At 52.5% G+C, this 22,050-nt stretch overlaps 1 protein-coding gene across 6 annotated transcripts in view; it reads right to left on the reverse strand.

Moving 5' to 3' along the window:
• Positions 1-22,050, reverse strand: part of ZFAT (zinc finger and AT-hook domain containing) — a 351,032-nt gene that overhangs the window by 177,362 nt on the left and 151,620 nt on the right. For all 6 annotated transcript variants that reach the window (XR_005796642.1, XM_040494478.1, XM_040494480.1 and 3 more), the window contains 2 exons: positions 3,050-3,238; positions 1,298-1,448 (listed from right to left, as the gene is read on the reverse strand). Coding sequence is in view for 5 of the 6 variants with exons in the window: in XM_040494478.1 (XP_040350412.1) it covers positions 1,298-1,448; positions 3,050-3,238 (340 nt within the window). In the remaining variant the exon portion in view is untranslated. The remainder of the gene's footprint in view (positions 1-1,297; positions 1,449-3,049; positions 3,239-22,050) is intronic.

Here is a 22,050-nt window from a genome sequence, read left to right on the forward strand (position 1 = left end):
GTTTTTTTTTTTTTTTTAATGTTTATTTTTGGGAAAGACAAAGTGCGAGTCGGGGAGGGGCAGAGAGAGAGGGAGACACAGAATCAGAAGCAGCCTCCAGGCTCTAAGCTGTCAGCACAGAGCCCGATGCGGGGCTCGAACTCAGGGACTGCGAGATCATGACCTGAGCCAAAGTCAGACGTTTAACAAACTGAGCCACCCAGGTGTCCCTAAGGTGTGGTTAAGTAAAAAAAAAAAAAAAGTTGATAACAATGCACTTGGTATTTTGTATTAGAAAAAAGTAACATAATTAAAGCACTATGTTTTAGTATATCATGAAAAAATTACAGTGGCAACAGTAGTTGCCTCTAGAAGAAGAACGATGGGTTACTTTGATTAACTACATCATCCAGGGTGAAGGAACTTTCCACAAGAAAATAACAAGTGTTACTTTTTTTAATTAAAAAAATTTTTTTACTGTTTATTTATTTTTGAGAGAGAGACAGAGTGTGAGCACGGGGAGGGGCAGAGAGAGAGGGAGACCCAGACTCCAAGGCAGGCTCCAGGCTCTGAGCTGTCAGCACAGAGCCCGACGCGGGGCTCGAACTCACAGACCGTGAGATCACGACCTGGCCCAAAGTCGGACACTTAACCAACTGAGCCACCCAGGCGCCCCAACAAGTGTTACTTTTGAAAATGGGGAGGGAATAAAGATTTTTTTTTTCATTATAATATGTGCAACTTTAAAAATCAGCAAACTTGGGGCGCCTCAGTGGCTCAGTCCATTGTCTGACTCTTGATTTCAGCTCACGTCATGATCTCACGGTTCGTGAGTTCAAGCCCCACATGAGTGCAGAGCATGCTTGGCATTCTCTCTCTGCCCCTCCCCCCGACCTGTGCACATGTGCGCACATGCTCTCCCTCACTTTCAAAATAAATAAAAACCTTAAAAAAATTTTTTTTAATAAATAAATAAAAATCAGCAAACGTACTAAGTAAGGCCTTACTTACACCTCTTTTTATTAAGGTTAAACATACGTCTGACGTAAGTAAACTGCTCCCCCTTCATTAAGCCAGTCGGTGCTCAGGTCCTAGAGCAAGTGAATCTGCCGTGCATTTCCCAGAAGCAACCCGGGCTCAGTCAACACACAGGCACCGTAATGGAGAGTCCAACTCCTGGGTTACATCAAGGAACCCATGTCCTCTACAACCCAGTCTGCAAACACAGTCCTGGGACGCTAACATGCTGGTCCTCTAGCCCCCACAGCCATCACCAGAATCCAGCTCTGGCTGAGGTCACACGGGACACACACTTTACCTGCTGGACTTCATGGGCTGCTCGTACGGCGTCTGCTGGATGGCGTACTCCTGGTACCCTCTCCGAGGCGCCAGGTCGGCCGGGGTGGCCTCGGGGTTTGCAGTGCCCGTCTCCGGGGGCCCGGCCTCCACTGGAACGATCTTGGTGGCACCTGACATGAAGCACAAGGCAGCACACATTGAAGGGGCACCGCGGAGGTCCCGGATCCCACCCCTTACGGGAGTGGAGCCCCAGAAGTGTTTCCTCACTGTATACAGTACCCTTACCAGGTACTGGTTTTCCTGCAGTTCACACGTTTAACGTGTGTGTGTTGGGTGGGAAGGGCAAGTTTCCTAATAATCTACCAGAACACCTTTCTGAGGTAATTCCCTTTGATCTATGAAAAAGACCAAGACATGTAAGACGGGGACATACATACGTATGTGTTTACCTATCGGGTTTTATACAGGACCACCTGTAAGTGGTCCTGTATAAAGTAAATAAGGTAAATCCTGTATAAAGTAAATAAGGTAAATCCCGTATAAAGGTAAATAAGGTCCCGTATAAAGGCAAATAAGTGTAAAACCGCACCAAGACAGTATGGAGCAGTGGCATCGGCTGTGAACAGGAATCCGAGCTGCCAAGGGTCCAGTCCCAAACGTGGCATGACCTTACCATCAGCCTCCGTTTCCACCCTAGCAAATGACGGGTCTGGAGTGGAAAACCTCAAGGGTCCCTCTGCTCGTGCAATTCTATCATGTGAAATGATCAAAGACCTTGCACAGCAGTGGACACGTCACACGTATGTGGACACACGCACATGCACGTATCCGGTGCAGTGAAGAAAAGGCTCCAATCTATCCCTGGATCTAGAAGCGCAAACATCCATCACACTTCTACCCCCCTTGCAGAAATCTTGAAAGCCTACCGCCAATTTTAAAGACGCTGCTGTGGGAACTTCGTCTAGAGACGGCTGAAAACAGGAGCCACCCCTCTCCGAGGTTTCTCTTCCCAGACTGACACTGCTCTGAAGCAGGCTAGCGCAGATGAAGTGAGTTTCCAGAAGGTTCCTCTCGCCCAGTGTTTTTATTTCCTAATGATCATCGCACTCCGCATCCAAGGGTAAAGAGGCACTTATCTGGCATTTTCACCTTAAATAAGGAGTTACTATTTCCACTGGAAAGGACTGTTTAAATGGCTGCAGCTGCTCTTAAAATCCTACACTCGATTTTAAAATACATTTGACAACTAGCCCCCGAAATGGATAGGGAAAAAACCATTATTATACTTTGGAACCTACTATCACATCATACTGCTTTTTGTCTGAAGTATCCCTTCCTGAAAGAGGCCTTTTTTAAAAAAAGGTAGTATAATATCTCCACAGGCTGCTTTATGTGAAAGGAAATGCAGACAGAAATCGCTAGCATTATAAACCATTTGATGGAGACACTAAAAATGCAGGACAGAAGTCAGGCGGAGGGAACCGGAGAACATGGGTTCCCGGGAGCGGGCTGCGTCCCTCTGGTCTCAGCAGGTCTGTCTCACACGGGAGACGCACCGCTCAACACAGTGAGCGGGGGGCACACCCAGGACAGGGACTGGGCCAGGGGAGCAAAGGAAAGACACGCTCCGTGGCCGCTGCTCCTCTGACCGTGTCTGCGGCAGCAACAGCAGCAGCCCCTGCCCGGGACCACAGGGTCCAAGCAGTGAGACTGCCCAGTATGGACTCACCACAACATTCTTCTCTGGCCCCGTCCCACTTGCTGTGCTCACCTGGAATAGCTTCGTGTGCCGTTAAAACCACACTTATGATGGGCTTCTTCACTCCGGAAACCTGCCCGGCCTCCTTTCCCGAGGAGATCTTCTGGACTTTCTCCGTCCTCTGTGTCCGCGGCCTCCTTGGAGTCTTTTCTCGATCATCCTCCTTATACTTCCTTTCCAGTTCAAGGTCAGATTCATCACCTGAAGGTCAAATAATACTGAGATGTATAAAATATCCTTTTATATCAGTGATAGAATTGGAGCGCGCACATAACCTTTTTATGCGACAGTAAAAGAAATATATGTGTGTGATATATACACTTGGGTTCTCACTGCTACGCAGGCCTCTCCAACACTTCAGGCATCGACTTTGATTCTTCAGTCTCTCACCTGATTCAGTAAATTCGGTACTGAGGCCACAGGCCACCATCGAGGCACTGGGGATACAGTGTTGATAAACAGGCATGACCCCTCACCTTGTTTTCATGACGCCTACCAGACTTCAGAGTCATTAAGGAAGATAGAGTCTCCCAAGATTTATAGCCCAGGAAGAAATCATTCAAGCTACAATTACTAGGTACCCTCCGTGGGGGATACGAAGACCAGTAAGCCACAGACCCAGACCCTGCCCTCAAATGCCCTGCAGTCTGGTGGGGGCCGGGGGTGGGGAGGGGGGCAGTCAGCCGCGCGCCAAGTGAAATGCGAAGGGATGGTAGGATCCCCTCGAGAAGTCAGGAAAGGCTTTCTGGGGAACCAACCCTTCCGTTAACTGTAAACACAAGCGTCTGTGAAGTGATGGGAACGCTGGAGAACAGGTCACGCAAAAAGGGTGTGAAACAAAGGAGTGGGTATGGTAATAAAAATGGCAACATCCCATGGGGCGCCTAGGTGGCTCAGTCGGTTAGGCGTCCGACTTCGGCTCGGGTCATCGTCTCACGGTCTGTGGGTTCGAGCCCCGCGTCGGGCTCTGTGCTGACAGCTTGGAGCCTGGAGCTTGTTTCGGATTCTGTGTCTCCCTCTTTCTCTGACCCTCCCCTGTTCATGCTCTGTCTCTCTCTGTCTCAAAAATAAATAAATGTTAAAAAAAAAAAAATTTTTTTTAAATGGCAACATCTCATTGTAAGAAGAGACAGCAAAGACAAGCAGGAAACCATTAGCTTAGCGTGCGTGCTGTGTGGCTATAGCTTCATGGAGAAGCAGGGAGGTGGAAATAAAACCAGTGGAGGGAGTGAAAGTTAGGTTCCAGAGGGCCCGAAGGCCCCCGAGAGGTCTGGGACCCTCCTTCAGGGAGAGCAGGGCAGGAAACTCCAGTGCCCACGGATGCCAGTCTAGCAGTGTGGGCAAGGGAAGCCGCCAAGCAGGACTCGGGTGACGGATCACAGGCCCCAGCTGCGGCTGGGGCCACCCTGTCAGGTCTTAGGACAATGTCATCAAATCTTTGGGCTGTTCAGAAAGAGACTGGGAATTCCAATTTTTTACATGAAATCTTTAGATGCTTCAAGGTCGGCCCTAATCTAAAAGATCTTAAGACAATGGGAGAGCCAAGAGAAACACGTTTGCGGCCACATTTCACCCACAGCACCCCCCTGCCACCAAGGAAGGCAACGGTGAGCGACAGTTTATGTGGGAGGAGGGCTAACCCGTATCTGTGCTTTAAACATCTGCCGCCACTGGGGAGGGTGAACTGGGTGGGTTGAAAGGACACTTAAACCCACTGAAGAACGGAGACACCAGCCACAGAAGGAACGGCGGCCAACACTGCACGGCGACACTTGGCAGTAGCCTGAGGGGGAAGAAAGACTTCAACACCAAAGTGAGGAATAAAAGGACGTGTGATCGCTCGAATGCATGCGGTTCCGGATTCCAGAGGAGATACAGGAAGGAAGGGGAAGGAGTTTTCGGTCTTGGAATCACACACAGACCTGAACTAACCTGCCCGAGAATCCCTTCTTCGGGACGTCATGACAAGTGGAAGGAACACAGCCCTTTGGCAGAGACACACGCGGGGCGGGTGCATGGCTGCAGGACAGACGCACAGGCGGACGGACAGTAGGGCCCCGGAAAGCGCTGGCATGGGGCATCACGCAGGTGAGGTCGGAACCGTGCAGTGATAAGGCAGAAGCTGGAGAAAACGGGAGAAACCAAAGGGGAGACGGCCTGAGGCAGCTCCGTACGTCCCTGCTTCCCACGATGCAGGTCGGCCGACAGCCAGACCTGCACATAAACGTACCAACCAACGGGACAAGATACAATGTGGAGACACAAACTCTTGGGGAAGGCTGCTTGGGGGGGAGGAAAGCGCTCCCAAGATGACGCCAGGAAAAAAACGTGGCTAATGGGGCAGACTGATCAAGACAAACACTTACGTTTGTCCCCACAGACCAAGTACTTGGAACATGTTTCAACCTGGTGGAAGCAGTCTTAGGGAATTTAATGGACCGGAGCAGGTCCTTAGTCACGTAATTAGCGTCAGTACTAAGCCTGTTAACATTGAAGTGAAGAGAAAAACCAGCAGATGAGATCGTGAATCACACAGACTGTGCATTACTCTCCAAGGCCAAAGGGGAGAAGTCAAGGACCATCATACAGGTCCACCCCTTGAAGAGCAAGACGACCCCTGAGGAGGAGAAGAAACAGGGCAAAACGAGTGACCTGCGAAGTCACTGCCAGTGCTTACATCCTGTGACGTCTGACCTGCATCAGGCCTGACGGGAATGTTTCTAGATCATTTTTTAGTGGCTGTATTAAAAACATTTCAGAGAGCCTAAAGTTGCCTGCGTCACAGTCACGTGGGTGACACGTGTGCATAAGCAACAGGAGAATATACTGGATGCTATGAAGAGGCAAGAACGACTTACCAAGGGACTGTTTGCATTTAAAATCGTGCTTCACTTTATAAACAGACTCACCAAGGGATACAATTCAATTCATGAGCGACACAGCGGGAAGAGATATGTTCACGTATGACAACAAGAGCAGCACCCTGTGAATTGGAGCCTACCATAAGCAGAACCCGGGTTAACAGCACGAATCAACTTAAAAAACCAAAAGTACGCACACAGCGTTAGCCCGCACAAGCAGAAGGGAGCTCCTGGCTGTGCCTCGGATAAGCTAGATCCTGACTCTGCTGTTGGCGTCCTATGTTGGAACGCACTGCAGAGCTGAGCACCGTGAGGATGGTGGACGGAGCACATAAGGATCGGGAAGAGCCTGGGTTGGCCCAGGGGGAGGAGGGGAAAGGGTAAGAATCTCACCTCCCCCATCAGTGCCCTCGCTCCGGCCACCAGACCCACCCACTGCCTCAAGGGCAGTGCCCCTCCCACTCCGGGGACAGCCACCCGGCCGCTGGGGCTACAGGACCTCAGTGTGGCGAAGGGGGTCTGGGGGAGAGGCTGCCAGGGGGCTTCTGGGAACAGCTTTCCTCCCTAAGAAGAAAGAAACGTCCCTCTTCTTCGGCCAGGCATTGCCGTGTGCACTGCTTGGAACAGAGGTAAACACCCAGGAACTACAGGAGAGCAAGCGAAGACGGGTCGATGCCTCGAGGATCTCAAAGGGAAACACGGCCCCTGAGACTGTGATGGCGGCTGAGCCCGCCCTGGAACCACTGGTCCCCAGATGCCTCTTTACCCCAATGAACAGCCATCCTCATCCTCAAACACGTCTTCAGTTGGTGCCTCTGCTAAAAGTCATCTTGACTGACACACCTCCAAACCATTCTCCTTCCTGATCCCAGAGTGAATCGCTTCAAAATTCACATCTGTCCCTGTCACTGCCCCCCCTTCAAACCCTTCCATGGCTTCCCTCCCGTCTGCCCTAGGAGAAAGTACTAGATAAAGCACTCCAAGATCTGCCATAAATCTTCTCTCTCCTGTGACCCCTGAACCCTCAATGCCATGACTCAAATACACACCCACGAGTACTTACTGCTCACCCCTTTGGGCTACAATACTGGGTGACAAGTTGACCAAATACCCCTCTGTACCTTGCACACAGGTAACACACAACACCCCCACGCCACATCCTCTGCTTGTCCGAATGGCAAACTGAAAGGCACACACACGCACACACATAACCAACATACCACTACAGCAATGGCTGGACTTCCCATACTGCTTTGTGTTTTTCTATTCAGGTGCCTCACTGTGCTGCGACTCTCCTGCAGGATGGGTCCGTGCCCCCTTATTTTATGAGCCTGACATAGGCCTGTAGCAGAGAAAGGGCCTACCCTAGGGGACAAAGGAGACCTGCACGGCTGTGCTCCAAAAAGCCAGGCGAGAACCAGTGGGTACAAGTCAGCAACAGATTTCAGCAGAAGAGAGAAATTTCCAGCAGTCAGAGCTGTCCAACATGGAAAGGGTGGTTTTTGGTGATGCATTTCCGATGACGGTTTTCAAGGAAGCTTCAGATACCATTTGTCACACTGTGGGGAAGAGTCTGCAACACCTGGGAAATCAGACTAGGCAACGTTTGCATCTCTAAATTCGAAGCCCCTCCCAGGGAGATAGAGCCTCTCCTCGAGGAGCATGGCTGTAGAAAGGAGGCGCCAGGGAGAAAAGGGGGTGGAGGAATGAGCAATATGGGGCAGTGAAAGAAAAATATGAGTAAGACAGTGGGTGACGGAACACTCTGCACCGTCCTCCCTCTTGGACGGACACCAGAGACCAGTTTGTGCTTTGTGCGAGTTCTGGTTCCCTGACTGAAATGCCAGTGGGGCTCTCGCTGTGTCCCCTTGGCCCACACCCGACTCTGGCAGCAGCTACAGAGGGCAGCTCACACTTACCTGGTCTTCCAGCATCCCACCTCTGCTGCACAGGGTGTCCTTTGGCGTCCTAGCTGAGCCCCTGCAGCCCAGAAGCGAAGACGGTTCAATATGGCGGAGGGCAACCCTCAACCAATGAGGGATGGGAGCCAACACATGACCACTCTGGGCTCCTGACTTGGGTGGACAATTCTGGAAGCCATCTGAAGCTTCAAGATTCTGGAAGAGCCGAGGTTTCCCTGACTGAAGGAGTGAGCCCAACAACAAACCCTTGGCTCTCTTCCGTCCCTATGGCACCTCCCCACTCCCTCACTTCTGCTGCCTGGGATCACCATCCCATAAACTGTCCACAGCCAAGGCTGCATCTGGGGGAACAGATGCTAAGATACTCCCCATTGAAGACTTCCCCAAATGTACATCCTTCATCAATTCTCTGTGGCCTCACCCAACATGGAACCACAGCCCATTCAGCTACATTCCATTCTCGAGAGCTTCCAAAGATTCTTTTCCCATGGACTCGGGCACCACACGGTGAGCACTGTCCTCAGCAGCCTTGGGAATGATTCTTGGGGATGATGTGACATGATCCCTTGGGCACTGGACCACTATGGAAAGAACAAGGCTCCCACAGAAAAAGCAGCATGTGCATTCAGGGAGGAGCAAAGAACTCCAGGTAAAACATCATGCATGAGAGGGGCAAGCCGGTAGGCTGAATAAAGACCGGCAGACACAGGCCACAACCCTGGACGCTACCCAGAGATTCCGGGCTACGAACACAGACGTCTACATGGAGAAATCCTGGGTTGTCTGTGGCGTCCACGGAAGCCATGCGTCTTTCAGCCCCCGGCCCGGCTCTATCATGGCCGGCGCTACCACCTAGTTTTCATTCCCAGCCACAGCTCTGGCACACAGTAGGTGCTCACCTTTTATCTGTGGAAAGTGGCACTAGGCACGTCTGAGGGTCTCCCCACTTCCTCCCCTGCCGCCTGCTTCTCAAGTCTCCCTCCATCCAGTCTCCTGTTGTTTCTGGATGTGACGTGTAGCATTTGTGCAGCATGGCGGGGGCGGGGGGGGGGCGGGTCCTGGTTCCCAGTCTCTGGTGGTAAAATCATAGGCGGGCCCTACAGCCAACATCACGGGTCCTCTGGGAGTCGAGAGAGGAGAGAGCTCCAAGACCTCACGAGGAAACTTCCCTGAGAAGTCCCGGCTCTCAGCCCACATTCGCCACCCAGTCTCCCAGCACTGTCCTTCCTTCAGGCACAAACATGGAGACACTCGCTCCAGACCCAGCATTTCTGGAAGCCGAGGCAAATTAAACCACCAGGCTCCATGGACACGTTCACTTTTATTTTCAGGACTCCACCTGGCTATGGACTTGGGAGGGTCAAGTCAACCTTGGCCTGACTTCAAAGCCTGTCTCTTCAGTTTCTCTGCCTGCTTCCTAGTTACCCTCTCCTCACTCTGGTTAAGTATTCATGTCAAACACTGCTCTTCTGAAAACAGAATTTCTATCTCTAATAGCAAGTTCAACAATAATTTTCTACCACTTAATAAAACATTCTCTTTGTAAGCTGACTTCTTCTCGTTCTCCTCCTGTTTCCAGATTTTCTCCGTGTCTGTGCTTCTTAAACAAAACATCATTTATGCGCAAAAGAAATAAGTAGTTCCTTGGAATTATCAAAGGACTACAGAATGTATTTGTTCTTTACGAGCCAACAGTTCACTCCATGGATAATTATGGAGAGCCGCGCGCTGTCCTAGGCATTTGGGACACTGTGTGTACGGAACAGAGAAAGACCCCTGCCTCCTGGAGTTTACGGCTAGTGGGGACATTCAGGATATTGAAGACTTGACAAATAGGTATATCACAGAGTAAGCCAGAAGGCAATCAGGCACGCGGGAGCTGGGCAGGTCCACAGCGTGGAGTCTAGTGAGCTAGTTCTGATCTAACAAACACAACTCACACAAGCATTTCCTACCAGTGAGGACAGTCACTGTGACACGGCTCATTTATTTGCTTGTCTGCCCACCCCTCCCCAGGGATCTAAGCACAATGAGCACGGCAGGATTTAGCCCATTGTGCAGGAAGCCTATCAGTGCCTGACACGCTGCAGGGACTCGATAAAGTGGAGAGAGGGCAGGGCCTCACGCTTCACAAGGCAGCAGAGTCGGCCATTTGTTAAGCAGAGAACAACAGAGGGCCCCTTGGGGGCCTGGCCCTGTGCCAGGCTCCAGGGACCCGAGAAGAACCAGGCCCGTTCCCACCCGCACAGAGCTCCGAGGCTCACCCACTCGACAGGTGAGCCAACACTGACCAGCACCCCCGCCCTCAGCATGCTACGTTGTCATCACCGTCTTTGGTCCTCGGCCCCTCATGAAGCTGCTGGGTCCCTAAGCCCATTATAAAGACAAGGCTCGGGGTGCCTGGCTGGCTCAGTCGGTTGAGCGTCCGACTTCAGCTCAGGTCATGATCTTGCAGTCCGTGAGTTCGAGCCCCGCATCGGGCTCTGTGCTGACGGCTCAGAGCCTGGAGCCTGCTTTGGATTGTGTCTCCTTCTCTCTCTGTCCCTCCCCTGCTCATGCTCTGTCTCTCTCTGTCTCAAAAATTAAAAAAAAAAAAAAAAAAAAAAAAAAAAAAAAAAAAATTAAAAAGAATTAAAAAATAAAAAAGACAAGGCTCAGTGAGGGGGAGAGGTGACAGGACAGGACCAAGAGACCCTCCCCCATTAGGAGGCAAACCCAATTATCATCCCTGAGTCTGTCCGCAACAGAGTGAGGCCTTCTCCCTGCCCTCTCCTGCCCCTGATAGAGCACATGGACAGAAACCAACCAAACAGCCAGGCCCCATGGTGGCCAATGTTGTCTTCAGATGGCCATGAGGACACACGGGTCTGGCCCTCTCTCTGCTCTCTCCTTGGGGAAAGTGCTTGGCTTACAGGCGCTCACAGACCACGGCACCCGAACACCGCCCTTAAACAACCTCTTTCCCCCCAGCCCATTTCCCTCTAATGGGGGCCTGGCCCATCTGTGCGGAAGGCTAAGGGGGGAAATAAAGGCTGGCACTTGCTCAGTGTGCCCTTGGTCGAGTCCCCATCAGCGCTTCAGAGGCCTTGTGCTCCCCATCACGTCCCACGCCCCCCGCCAATCTGCCGGCCACACTAAGGCACACGGCACAGTCAGCCGCACAGCTGGAGACCCTAGCACAGCAGGCTGCCGGGCCAGCCTCTGCACCCAGGGCCCGGCATCGAAGATCCCATCCCAGCTCGTGGGGGGCATGCCCAGCTCCTCCGCTCTGCAGCCAAGCTCCTCGTTGGGAAAAGGCCATTCTTGGTAAGCGAGGAAGGCAAGAGTTTCAGCACTGCTCGCGCAGGTAAAGGTCTGTCTCCCCTGCACTGAGACAGACTGAAGTCTCTGACGGCAAACGAGGCACTAACAGTGGCTCTTCTGAGACAGAGACACTCAGGGAAGCCCAGCTGCTAGCAGGGCACCCAGCCTGACACCAAGGGGCAATCTGGGATCGTTTACCACCCTTGTTTCAGAGAATGCCCAGCTCACCCCCTGGGCCTCCGCAGGGTGCCTGACAAGGAATGGCTGGAAAATCGATGTCTCTTAATAAATAGCATCCAGTGTGGGAAATACAGACACTGACTGGGGGCTGGGGGAAGGAAGTACCCAGGTTACACCCCAAGCTTCCTGACGCTGCTTTTAAGGTGAACCACCTTCCAAACGGCCTGCTTTGTACACAGGTGTTAATTACATGATTCACCGTAAGGTCGTATTTTATCTTCAAATCGCACAAGATGTCTAAAATATCTTCACCGAGCTGTTTCAGAAAACACACTTGATCTAACAGAAAACAGGATGTAATTTTAGTGAGATCGATAGCTGAAATCTGCCCGAGGTGCGTAAAAGGCAGACTGCACTGGCTCCCATCAAACCCCAGCGGGTCTTGGGGGGAGGCCAGCCAGGCCGCAGGAGGAAAGGTCAGCATCGACCCCATCAGCAGCACTGGGGCTCGGACGGAAACATCTCACGGTGGTCTGTGTCTGTCTGGTAGTTTTCCTCCGGTCAACAATCTGGAGAGACAGAGAAACTACACCGGTACTTAGACAAGACCACCTCATCTTCCGCGTGGTACTTTACAGTGTGCAAAGCGCTTTCCTGCGCATTAACTTAACGAGCACCTGTAACTCGACTACCGTATGCACCGTGTGCCCCTGTAGCCAATCTTTTTATGTTTTGCTTTTTGCTCCAAGGCTCTAATGACCGTGCTCTTCCAGAACATGAGGCCCTCAGTTGAGGGGCCCCTGTCCATCAAATTCACACCACGCTGTGGAGACATTCACTGTCTGAATCCCAGCATGACTCTCACTGCAGCAGGAAGGTGCTCATCAAGGGTGTCGAGCGGCAGGACCACTGTCAGGTGAATTATTTAAGCAATTTCAACGTAAACAGTCGGCAAAGGGGCGTGATTTCTCTGGCTGAAATGGGTGGGGTCCCCCTCGCCACCTCCCACACCAGCGCCCCCACCCGTCCACCCTGAGCCACTAGCACCTCTGCAGGGCCCTGAAAACACCTTGAAAACGAGCGGATGAGGACGCACGCAGAAGGGCTGTGCCAAGTACCACTTCGACGATGGTTGTTGGCCGTGAGTGGCCAGGGCAGAGGGCGCGGGGCGTGAGCGACACTCTGTCTTTCAGCTGCATAGGTCGGGAGCTCTCTAAACTTACGGTCTGTGCGTGCAAAGCGAATCACTGTTCAAGCAAGGGAAAGGCTGCACAGTGAAGCACGCACAGCCGTCCCTCGGGCCGCGCGTGCTGCCGTGGGGCTGGTGCCCGTGCGTACCCACCCCCGGTCTGGGGCCAGGACGCCCAGTCCCCGTGGTTCCGTTGGGTCTGTGCTAACACAAGAGAGCTGCAGCGGGAGTGTGCCTCACCTGCCCCCCAGCCCAGTGTGCCCTGTTGAGTCACTGACGTTCCGGGAACTATAACTTCTAATTTCCTGACATCTGTGCCTTATAGCTCTTCAACCCCAGCACATTGGCGTAATTCTTTATATTTCATTTCCTTTTGAAAAGACGGTGTTTAAAAGAGCTATGGCACAGTGCAAGGTGGAATGCGAAACCTAATGTGGAAGCAGATGTTCCCAGAAGGGTGTGCACACCCACAGTGCTGAGACCCACCCCCCCACGGCAGGGCCTGGTGCCCTCGCACGCAGGGGGGCACTCTGACTACAAACAGGCAGGGAGCAGACACCCAGCATGGGTCCCATTTTAAGAGTAATGAGCAGGGTGCCGAGGTGGCTCAGTCGGTTTAGTGTCCAATTCCTGATTTTGGCTCAGGTCATGACCTCATAGTTCGTGAGATCTCATCAAGCTCTGTGCAGAGCCTGCTTGGGATTCTCTCTCTGCCTCTCTCTCTCTCTCTCCCTCTCTCTGTCCCTTCCCCCATTCACTATCTCAAAAACAAACTTAAAAAAAAAGGGTAATGGGCAAAACTCCAGTGTCCCCATGTTCTAGAAAGTTCCCATTTGCCCCTCCAGGCCCACCTTCTGTCCTTCACCCAGGGGGTCCACTGCCCTCTGGCTTCCCGCTGGGTTTGGCCAATGGAGGAGGCAATGGCAGGAGATCTGGGCTCCCTTCCCTCCTGGTCACCAGCTTGCCTGAGGTTGCTTCCTCGGCCACAGACTGGCCTTGGAGTTCAGGGGCCACTCTCCCCCTGTCTCTATACCTGGGGCGTAAACAGCACCCCACTACCGAGCTATCCACAGTCTCCCCCATGACCACACTTTGATGGGGAATCCCTTTACTAAACCCTCAGGTTGCCAATTCAAGTGTGGCACCTGCTTCCTGGCCATGTCCCACCAGCTCCCCGCAGAGATCCTTTCAGTCACCCTAGATGGCTCCTCTTTCTGGCCCCGTGTCACCTTCATGTCGGCATGAGCCACACTCCTCAGACCCAAGAACAATGGCCTCTATCCCAGCTTCATCTCATTTCGTCTCCCTGCCTCACCTATCATCGCTGACCCGTCCTCCTGTCCCTTAGAAGTGGCCTTCCTCAGGAACTTCCGCCCAGTCCCCTGATGACCGTCTACTTGTGCCCTCATAGGCTGATGGCCCCAGGGCTAGGGCTCCAGCCCAGCCTCCTGCCGGATCCACGGCCAGGTAGATAACATCCCCTTGGACACCCACCGTCTGCCAAACTCAACGGGTAACCACGAGGAACCTGTCCTCTCTCCCCCAAACCTGCTTCTCCCTGGGGTTCTCAGGTTGGCAGGGCCCGTCCTCCACCCTAGCACCCAAGCCAAGACCCAGGCCACCGCCCACTCACTCCCTCTTGCCTCTCGCCCCGTCCAACCTCTACCGGGCCCTGGGAATCCCATTTCCGCCGGAGCTCTGGACTCTGTCCCCTTCTTGCCACTCCCACGGCCACTGCTGAATTTGGATACTGTAGACCCTCATCGGGACTCCCCCACACCCTCTCCCACGGACTCCTCTGAGCTCCCTCCAGACCCCGTGTGACCTCGGTGGCTGCTCCTCACGCGTACCTCCAAGTGCCGGTCTGGTTCTCCGCCCGCACCACCGAGCTCTGAGCAACTTTCCTGCGCGAACGCTGTTCTCTCGCCATTGCATCACTGGCAACAACCGTCACAGCGCCCCCTGCGTGTGGTAACACTCACACCAGGCTTGGCAAAGGGCAGATGAAGAGTTAAGCGTGCTTGCAATCACACATTTGAAGAAATTAGCTCATAGGCACTCATGTATAATTAACACCGCACTAATATTCCAAAGTACCTGTTCTAAATTGCCCAAGAACTAATTAAATCTCAGAACACCCCAGAGAGTAAGTGTTATCAGCCACATTAATAAAAAGCTCAGAACAGTCGTCAGAACAGCAGACTGATAAGGGATTATATTCTGGGACTCTGCCACCAATTCGCTCCACGCTGCTAAGACAGCAGTTTAAGGAACTTATTAGCCCACGACAATTCCATCGGACCTGCTGAATACGCATCACTCTCACTTCTGTTCTTCCCCTCAGGCTTTCTCGCATCTTCCCGGCTGTCTGGCTCCGGAGGAAAGCCAGGCAGGCGCCTGCTTCCAGCAGCGGCCCCGTGCAGTGACAGCCGTGAGAAGCAGCACAGGAAGGGCAGGAGGCCTCTGTCTTCCCCGTGACCCCGGTTCCCGCTATGTTACCGCACCTGCAGGCTTGTGCTGGAGCCACAGGAAAGGAAATGCCTGTCTCACCTCCTCTCCGCACACATAAACGCCAGGTCATCCTCAGACATGGAGCTCATGGCCCCCTCCTCAGGAAGCCCTCCAGGATGTAAGCCACAGACATGTGGTCCTGCCCTGCCCTGCCTCTGCTTTAGCTAGAAGCACCAGGCCCAGCAGTAAGTCTGGCCACCCATCCCAGGACTTCTCAGCCATCGGGGGTTTTCCTGGGAGAGACCGAGCTCCTGTTCATACGGGGTCACAAGGCACAACAGCTCCTTGTCTTGGGAAAAAGCATTAAGTAGCAGGAAAGCCCAGGTGCCACGGCCTCCATCACACCCTCTCAAGTCCCTCCACGCCAGGACGCAGCGGGCAGCCCACCGAACTTCACACATCAAGATACAGTGGGCTGTGGGGCGCCTGGGTGGCGCAGTCGGTTAAGCGTCCGACTTCAGCCAGGTCACAATCTCGCGGTCCGCGAGTTCGAGCCCCGCGTCGGGCTCTGGGCTGATGGCTCGGAGCCTGGAGCCTGTTTCCGATTCTGTGTCTCTCTCTCTCTCTGCCCCTCCCCCGTTCATGCTCTGTCTCTCTCTGTCCCAAAAATAAATAAAACGTTCAAAAAAAATTAAAAAAAAAAAAAAAAAAGATACAGTGGGCTGTGCCCTTGGCCCTGACACAGGAGAACCGGCTTCCCCAGCACAGTCTCTCGCAGCCAGCACGGCCCCAGGAGGCCGCCAAGATGCTGAACAAGAATGCCTCCCTTCAAAAGTCCCGGCATAACATCCCACTTAGGTGGGATTATGTGTTCCTCCTCTGCTCTCTCCTCCCACTGCAAGAAAAGGCACTGAGCACCCCTGGTTTGCCCGAGAGACACAGCAAGTCAGGAGGAGGGATTGCGGGGTACCTGGCATCAGCCCTACTTGTGTCTCACACCTGGAGACTTCATTCCTACAGGACCGGAGGTCTGAATTCAGGTGACTCTGGGCCAGGGCAGGGTGGCGAGTCAGAGGGCCAGCATCCCAGAAGATAGCTTGATCCACATGACCAGAGCTTGAGGTCAGAAGTCTAAGGGATTCAGGTAATCACCAGCTGGCCTTGGACAACTCCCTCCAGGTGGCAAAGCCTCTTTTTCTTCATCTGCAGTGAGATGGTTGCCCTACCCTGGCGTCCAGCAGGAGGATTAGAACAGATGCTCAGGGCCCTGGCAGCGGCTGGGCATGGCAAGACGAGGCACCTCCGTGGAGCCCAGCCGGGGCCAGTGAGCATCACGGGCCCGCTGACCTGGGTGTGTCTGCTTCTGACCCGTGGAAGCTCTGGACTAGCTCGCCTCTGGAAATTCTGCGAGCATGTAAAAATTTCCCAGCCTGATTCACACTCCTTGCTGGGGCCCGACAGAGCTCCCCATGGGCTCCCAGCTATAGGTCTCACGCTTTCTTCCTCCCCTAAAGCAGTCTGATCACCTACCCTGTTATCACCCATCTGAACTTCAGTTAAAAGCTACCAGAAGCTACCAGAGTAATGAAGGTCACGCTCAGGTATTTTCACTGGGCAGCTGTTCACCAGCTGCTGGCCCTGAAGAGAGAGAGCTGGCGGGCTCAGGGGGTGGAGGGGGCTCCCTAGGAAGAAAACGGTGCCTGCACCAAAGGAGCCAGGAGACAAGTACGCACAAGTGTGCAGAGCAGTGGCCCAGATGCAGCATCTAGTCTCAGGGCAGGGGGGAGACCCGTCCTCGCAGGGACAGGGAGGCCACACAGGGATGCTCAACAAGAAAGCAACGGGTCACCTCTGGGCTGGACACTGCTCTGTGGAGGGGCGGGGTTAGGGGGCCAGTGGAGATGTGGAGCCACCGATCCAAAGGCTGTGGCTGACAGTAGCTGGGAGGTCCCACTGGCACCTGGCTCCGAAGATCCAGAACAGCGCTTGGATCAGGGTGGGAAGGGAACCCCAAACCCCACAGGGGCAGATTTGAGTCTGTGCCTGCCCCCCATCTTCTCCCCGCACCCTCCCCACCTTCCCTCCAGCCCAACTTTTCTCCAGACTGTTTCTTGTTTCATGACTGTAAACACAGTGCCTTATTTTGTTAATAATAAGATAACGATGAGTAACTTAAACAGCACACTTGTGTTCAGAAAGAAAGAAAGAAAGAAAGAAAGAAAGAAAGAAAAGAAAGAAAGACAAAGAGGAAGGTAGACCTGGGGCAGGGAGGAAGGTCAGGAAGGAGACTGGGGGCCCCAGGGTGGCTGGGGGGGGGGGGACGGGGGGGCGCACAAAAGCCAGCAAGGCTCAATGACAGTGCAGTCTGGGGTGAGATCAGAGGAGGAATTAAGCGCAACTCAGGTTTCTAGTTCAGAAGACTGGGAAGCACCAGCAAGTGAGAGGTAACTTTCCCAGGCGACCATCAAATATAGGTGAGAAAAATGAGAGATGAAACCCAAAGCGTAAAGAACACAGAGTCCAGAAATGACCCTTAGCAGGTGCGCTGGCCAGGCAGCCAGCAGCACGTACTGGGGCCGATCCAGGTCACCTGGCCCACACCACGTAGAAATGTACATAGAAGTTAGAAAAACTAACTTTGAGTTTCCCGCTCATTAGAGACTTTGTAGTTCCTGTTTGTGCTCTAAAGGATCCGTGCGTTTACTGAGCACTTCGTGTGTACCAAGCACTGTTCTGAACACTGGAGACAGAGTAACGAAATGACATACCCACACGACGTACGTAACACGGTCTTCCTTATGCCAAATCCATAAAGCAGCAGAGTTTGGCTCTAGATTTTGGCAAAGAAAGGACAGTGATGAGTGACTCTATGCCATGTGCAGGGCACCAGGCCCTGGGACAGCACAAGATCCTGTCTGCTCAGCTATCAGCACGTGGGGATACAAACACACATACGACACTCCTAACACGAGGAGACACGCATGGCACGGGGTGAGCAGCCTGGGCTGCCGGGAGGCAGGGGCTGAGGACAAGGACGGGCACGCTGAGCCAGCCTGAGACAGCAGTGAGGCCAGGAGCTGCAGGAGGGTGGGCATCTGCTGGCACACGAACACCAGACGGCCCTGGCGTCCCCGGGAAGGGATGGGTGTGCAAAGGCAGAGGGATGGGCAAGCGCCTGGGGCCAGAGGCGAGTGTGGCTACCCAGAGGGCGGAGGGGAGGGCGCCATTCCACAGGCAAAGGGAACAACGTACAAGGGACCAGCGTGCAGGGTACTGGCACCACCAGAAGTCTGTTACAGAGTCATACACGGGCAACATGGGAGGGGGTCGGGGCGGCAGGGGGGCAGCTGTCAGGCTGTGCAGAAACAACCCAGCAGGCTCATGAGGAGCTCGGACTGTCTGAACAGCAGCAGGGAGAGCCAGAGTGCACGCACCCAGGGCGTGTCTAAAACAATCCACTGAAATCCGGGGAGAACATGGGAGAACCCCTCTTTCCCTTTCTTACTGCATCCTTGCGAATTTTATATTTTACGTGTGTTTTACAACAACCATAAACACGTTCTTACAGCAAATGGGGATTTGAGCAAAATGCCTGGGCTCCCATCCCAGGCCCACCACTTATTACAGGGTAACACTGGAGAGGGTGCTTGTCTCAGTTTCCGAATCTGTGAAACAGGGACAAAATCAGTAAGTACCTCATGGGGATTTTAATGAAGAGGAAATCAACTAATATTTCTAAGACACTCAGTACAGTGGTGGGCCTATAGTAAGGATGCTGTAGTTGGTTTTTAAATTTTAAAAATGCAATTTATTGGTAAAAAATGAATATTTATCAAGGACGTGTATGCAAATCACTGGTCGACACAGAGCGTGGATGGGAGTAGGGCGCAGACCAGAGCCATCAAAGAGTCTGTGGAGGGAATGATGGGGCCTGACCCACACGAACGTCAGCCGGATAGAGAGGAGGATTGGAGAAATACCTCACAGGAAAAGAAAACTGACCATGATAAATGACCAATGTGAGAGGTGACATCTGGATGGTGGGGCCAGTCACCAAGTCAGAATATGGGGGAACCATTTATAAGGAGCTAGTCAGTGAGCTCAGCACCAAACAAGCCCACAGCTCAAGCCGCCTGCGGGTCACCCGAACGGATCTGGAGCCCAGGACGGGGTGGGGACAAGGAGGGCGTCCGCAGGTCACAGAGCACAGCTGGGGGGTGAGTCCAAGGAAGTGGATGGGAGCCATGCAGCAGTCCCTAGTGACACTCATCCAACACCTCCGGCTCTCCCCCACCCCAGGCACTTTCTGGCCCCCCGAAGTCGGTGGGGCCACGACATCAGCTCTGGCCAACGAAATGCACGGGCAGAAATGACGGGTGTCACTGCGAGGCTGACACGAAACCACGCAGGGCTCTCCTCCCCTCGCGCACGGTGACCAGCCACGTTCGGGGCGGGGGGCCGCTCTCTCCGTCCAGGACCCCGAGTGAGCAGAGCCCCTGAGGACCGGCAGCAGGTATGGAGTCCAAAGGAGAACGCGAGCTTGCTTCCGTTAGGCCACTGCAGTTTGGGAGAGGCCTGTTGTAAGGGTGTGGCCTGGCCTCCGCTGACTGACAGACTGGGGGACAGTGACGGGGTGGGGGGGGTGACGTGATGAGAGGAGGAACAGGAGCTCACCGAGCAGGCGGGGCAGGAGCAGCTGGAGAGAAGCGGGGGAGCTGGGAGCACAGGGTGTCACCGCGAGGGAATATTCACAGTGCCAGGACACACGCCCACACTTCCCAGCAGGCCGAAGGCTGGGTGTGCCTGGAGACATGACCTCCAGGCTTCCAGTCACCTGACCGGTGCACGGGTGAAACCAGGGTTTACAGGCAGCAAGAGGAACCAGCCGTTACCATTACTCAGCCTTCCACGGAGAAAAATGTTCCATTCGAGAGACTGACGCTGCTCCGCCTTGCCACCTGCAAAGTTTCAAACACAACTCACCCAAAACCGTTTTCAGTCAGAGCAGCCATTACGGAGTCAGCCGTTTTGCTAACACAAACGCAGTAGAAGGCACTTGAAACATTGTTACAAAAAAATCTCCATGAAGATTACAGGGGCATCTTAGGGAATATCTTAAAATAAATGCCTTGTCTTCTCGAGGACAGATTTAACAAGAGTTAAGAGCCCATTTCTGCAACTCTCCTTGCAGAAAATGACCCCAGAAATAACAAGCTAAGACAGGTTCAGAAGTCAACTTTTATAAAGTTGACATATTGATTTCTGTAGGCCGCAAACTGTTTTTCAAAAACACCAGCTGCTCCACATAATGGCATTAAAAAAAAAATCTCTTTTCCTGGTTTCTTTTACTATTCAAATGCAGAATAAAATAAACAAACGTTGAATACACATCAAAAGTATTATTTTAACTTGCTGTGGTTCAGGGAAGGGAAGGGCTTGTTTTGTTTTCTTGTAATTGTTTTAGCAAGCTAAAGAGTCAAGGTCAACTGTTTGAAATGTCACTAATCTGCTCTTTGCAGACCGTGTATTAAAACAATTATGCAAGAATTTTCCAAATTGTAACGTTGTGCTTGGCAAACTAGGATCCGGAGCAGTCACACGGACACATGGAAGGCAGCCACAAGCCAGTTGGGCAGAAGGTCATTTCTGCATATTTCAGCGGCTTCGACAGGGGCCAGAAAGGGAAAGACTCCCAGAACTTCTACCTTTCCGTTTGGTATTTGTTAACTTAAAGTCCTTTTAGGTCATTCAAATCAATGGAACACGAGTCCAGTTTCTCTACGGCTATTACTGGAGGCCGCTGATAATCTTATTAGAAAGGACTGCTCAAGTCTGCCATTGTAGGAGACATGGCTGAACTAATTACAGAGCAGAAGATAAACATGAACCTCGCAGGGTGGAGCCTTCATTTCTTATAAGGTTAGAGATAAAGCTCACAAAGGTACACTGAAATGAATAAAATCTGCCTCCATGGAGTGGAAATGAGACCGGTTTCAAGACACGGCCGTGGCACAGCAGGCTGGCCAACGGGTGAGGGTCAGGAGGTGTGGGATGGCACCCCAACCCTACCTCGGACGAGGCGTGGGGCTCCGCCCGATCATCATCACTTCTGGACTCAACTTCCTCACCTATAAAATTACGAAAGTGAGGCTGGAAAGGGGGTTTTCCAAGCCAATCTTAAACAGTCACATACCATGTGATTCAACTGATAGAAGATGCTCAAATGACCAAACTACAGAGCTGGAGGACAGACCTGTGGTTGCCCGGGGTGGGGGTGGGTTGACATGTCTACCCCCTGTGACACGCGACACGGAACTACCCACACACGTCATCTCACTGTCCACGTCCCCTTTCTGACGTCATGCGTGAACCTCTACACAATCCTTAGGGGAAACAGGGTCAAGGGCACAAGACTTCTCTAGACAATCTTGGCAACTTCCTATAAATGCGCAAGTATTTTCAAAATACGAAGTTTTACTCTTTTAAAGTATTTCTTAGACGTTGCACCGGACCCTTGTTATTTCCTCTGTGGACCCTTTGATGTGAAATAGCTTATCTACCAAACTGCCATTTATTAAGCAGAATTCTTTTGCCCATGTTTAGTGATCAAATATATAACTGTCTTACTTTAAACTTTTTACAAAAATACAATTTCCAGATGGATCAAAGACACAGGTAACCAATACAACCGTACAAAAATAACAGAGAACTACATAGGAGCACGTTTTTTATTATTTGGGGGTAGAGGTAAGTGTTCTAAGCCATGAAGAAAGGGGCAAGAAATTTAAAAGGAACATGTAGTGACAATACAGACATTTAAAACTCCAGCAAAGTGCGAAAGAAAACAAAGCAAGGCTACAAACGACAAGACAATGATAAACGTGGAAAATACCCTTCGGGGCGCCTGGGTGGCGCAGTCAGTTAAGCGTCCGACTTCAGCCAGGTCACGATCTCGCGGTCCGGGAGTTCGAGCCCCGCGTCAGGCTCTGGGCTGATGGCTCAGAGCCTGGAGCCTGTTTCCGATTCTGTGTCTCCCTCTCTCTCTGCCCCTCCCCCGTTCATGCTCTTTCTCTGTCCCAAAAATAAATAAACGTTGAAAAAAAAATT

The sequence above is a fragment of the Herpailurus yagouaroundi genome, unplaced genomic scaffold, assembly GCF_014898765.1.
Source record: "Herpailurus yagouaroundi ecotype Mexico unplaced genomic scaffold, PumYag 186, whole genome shotgun sequence".
In the NCBI taxonomy this organism is placed as follows: domain Eukaryota; kingdom Metazoa; phylum Chordata; class Mammalia; order Carnivora; family Felidae; genus Herpailurus; species Herpailurus yagouaroundi.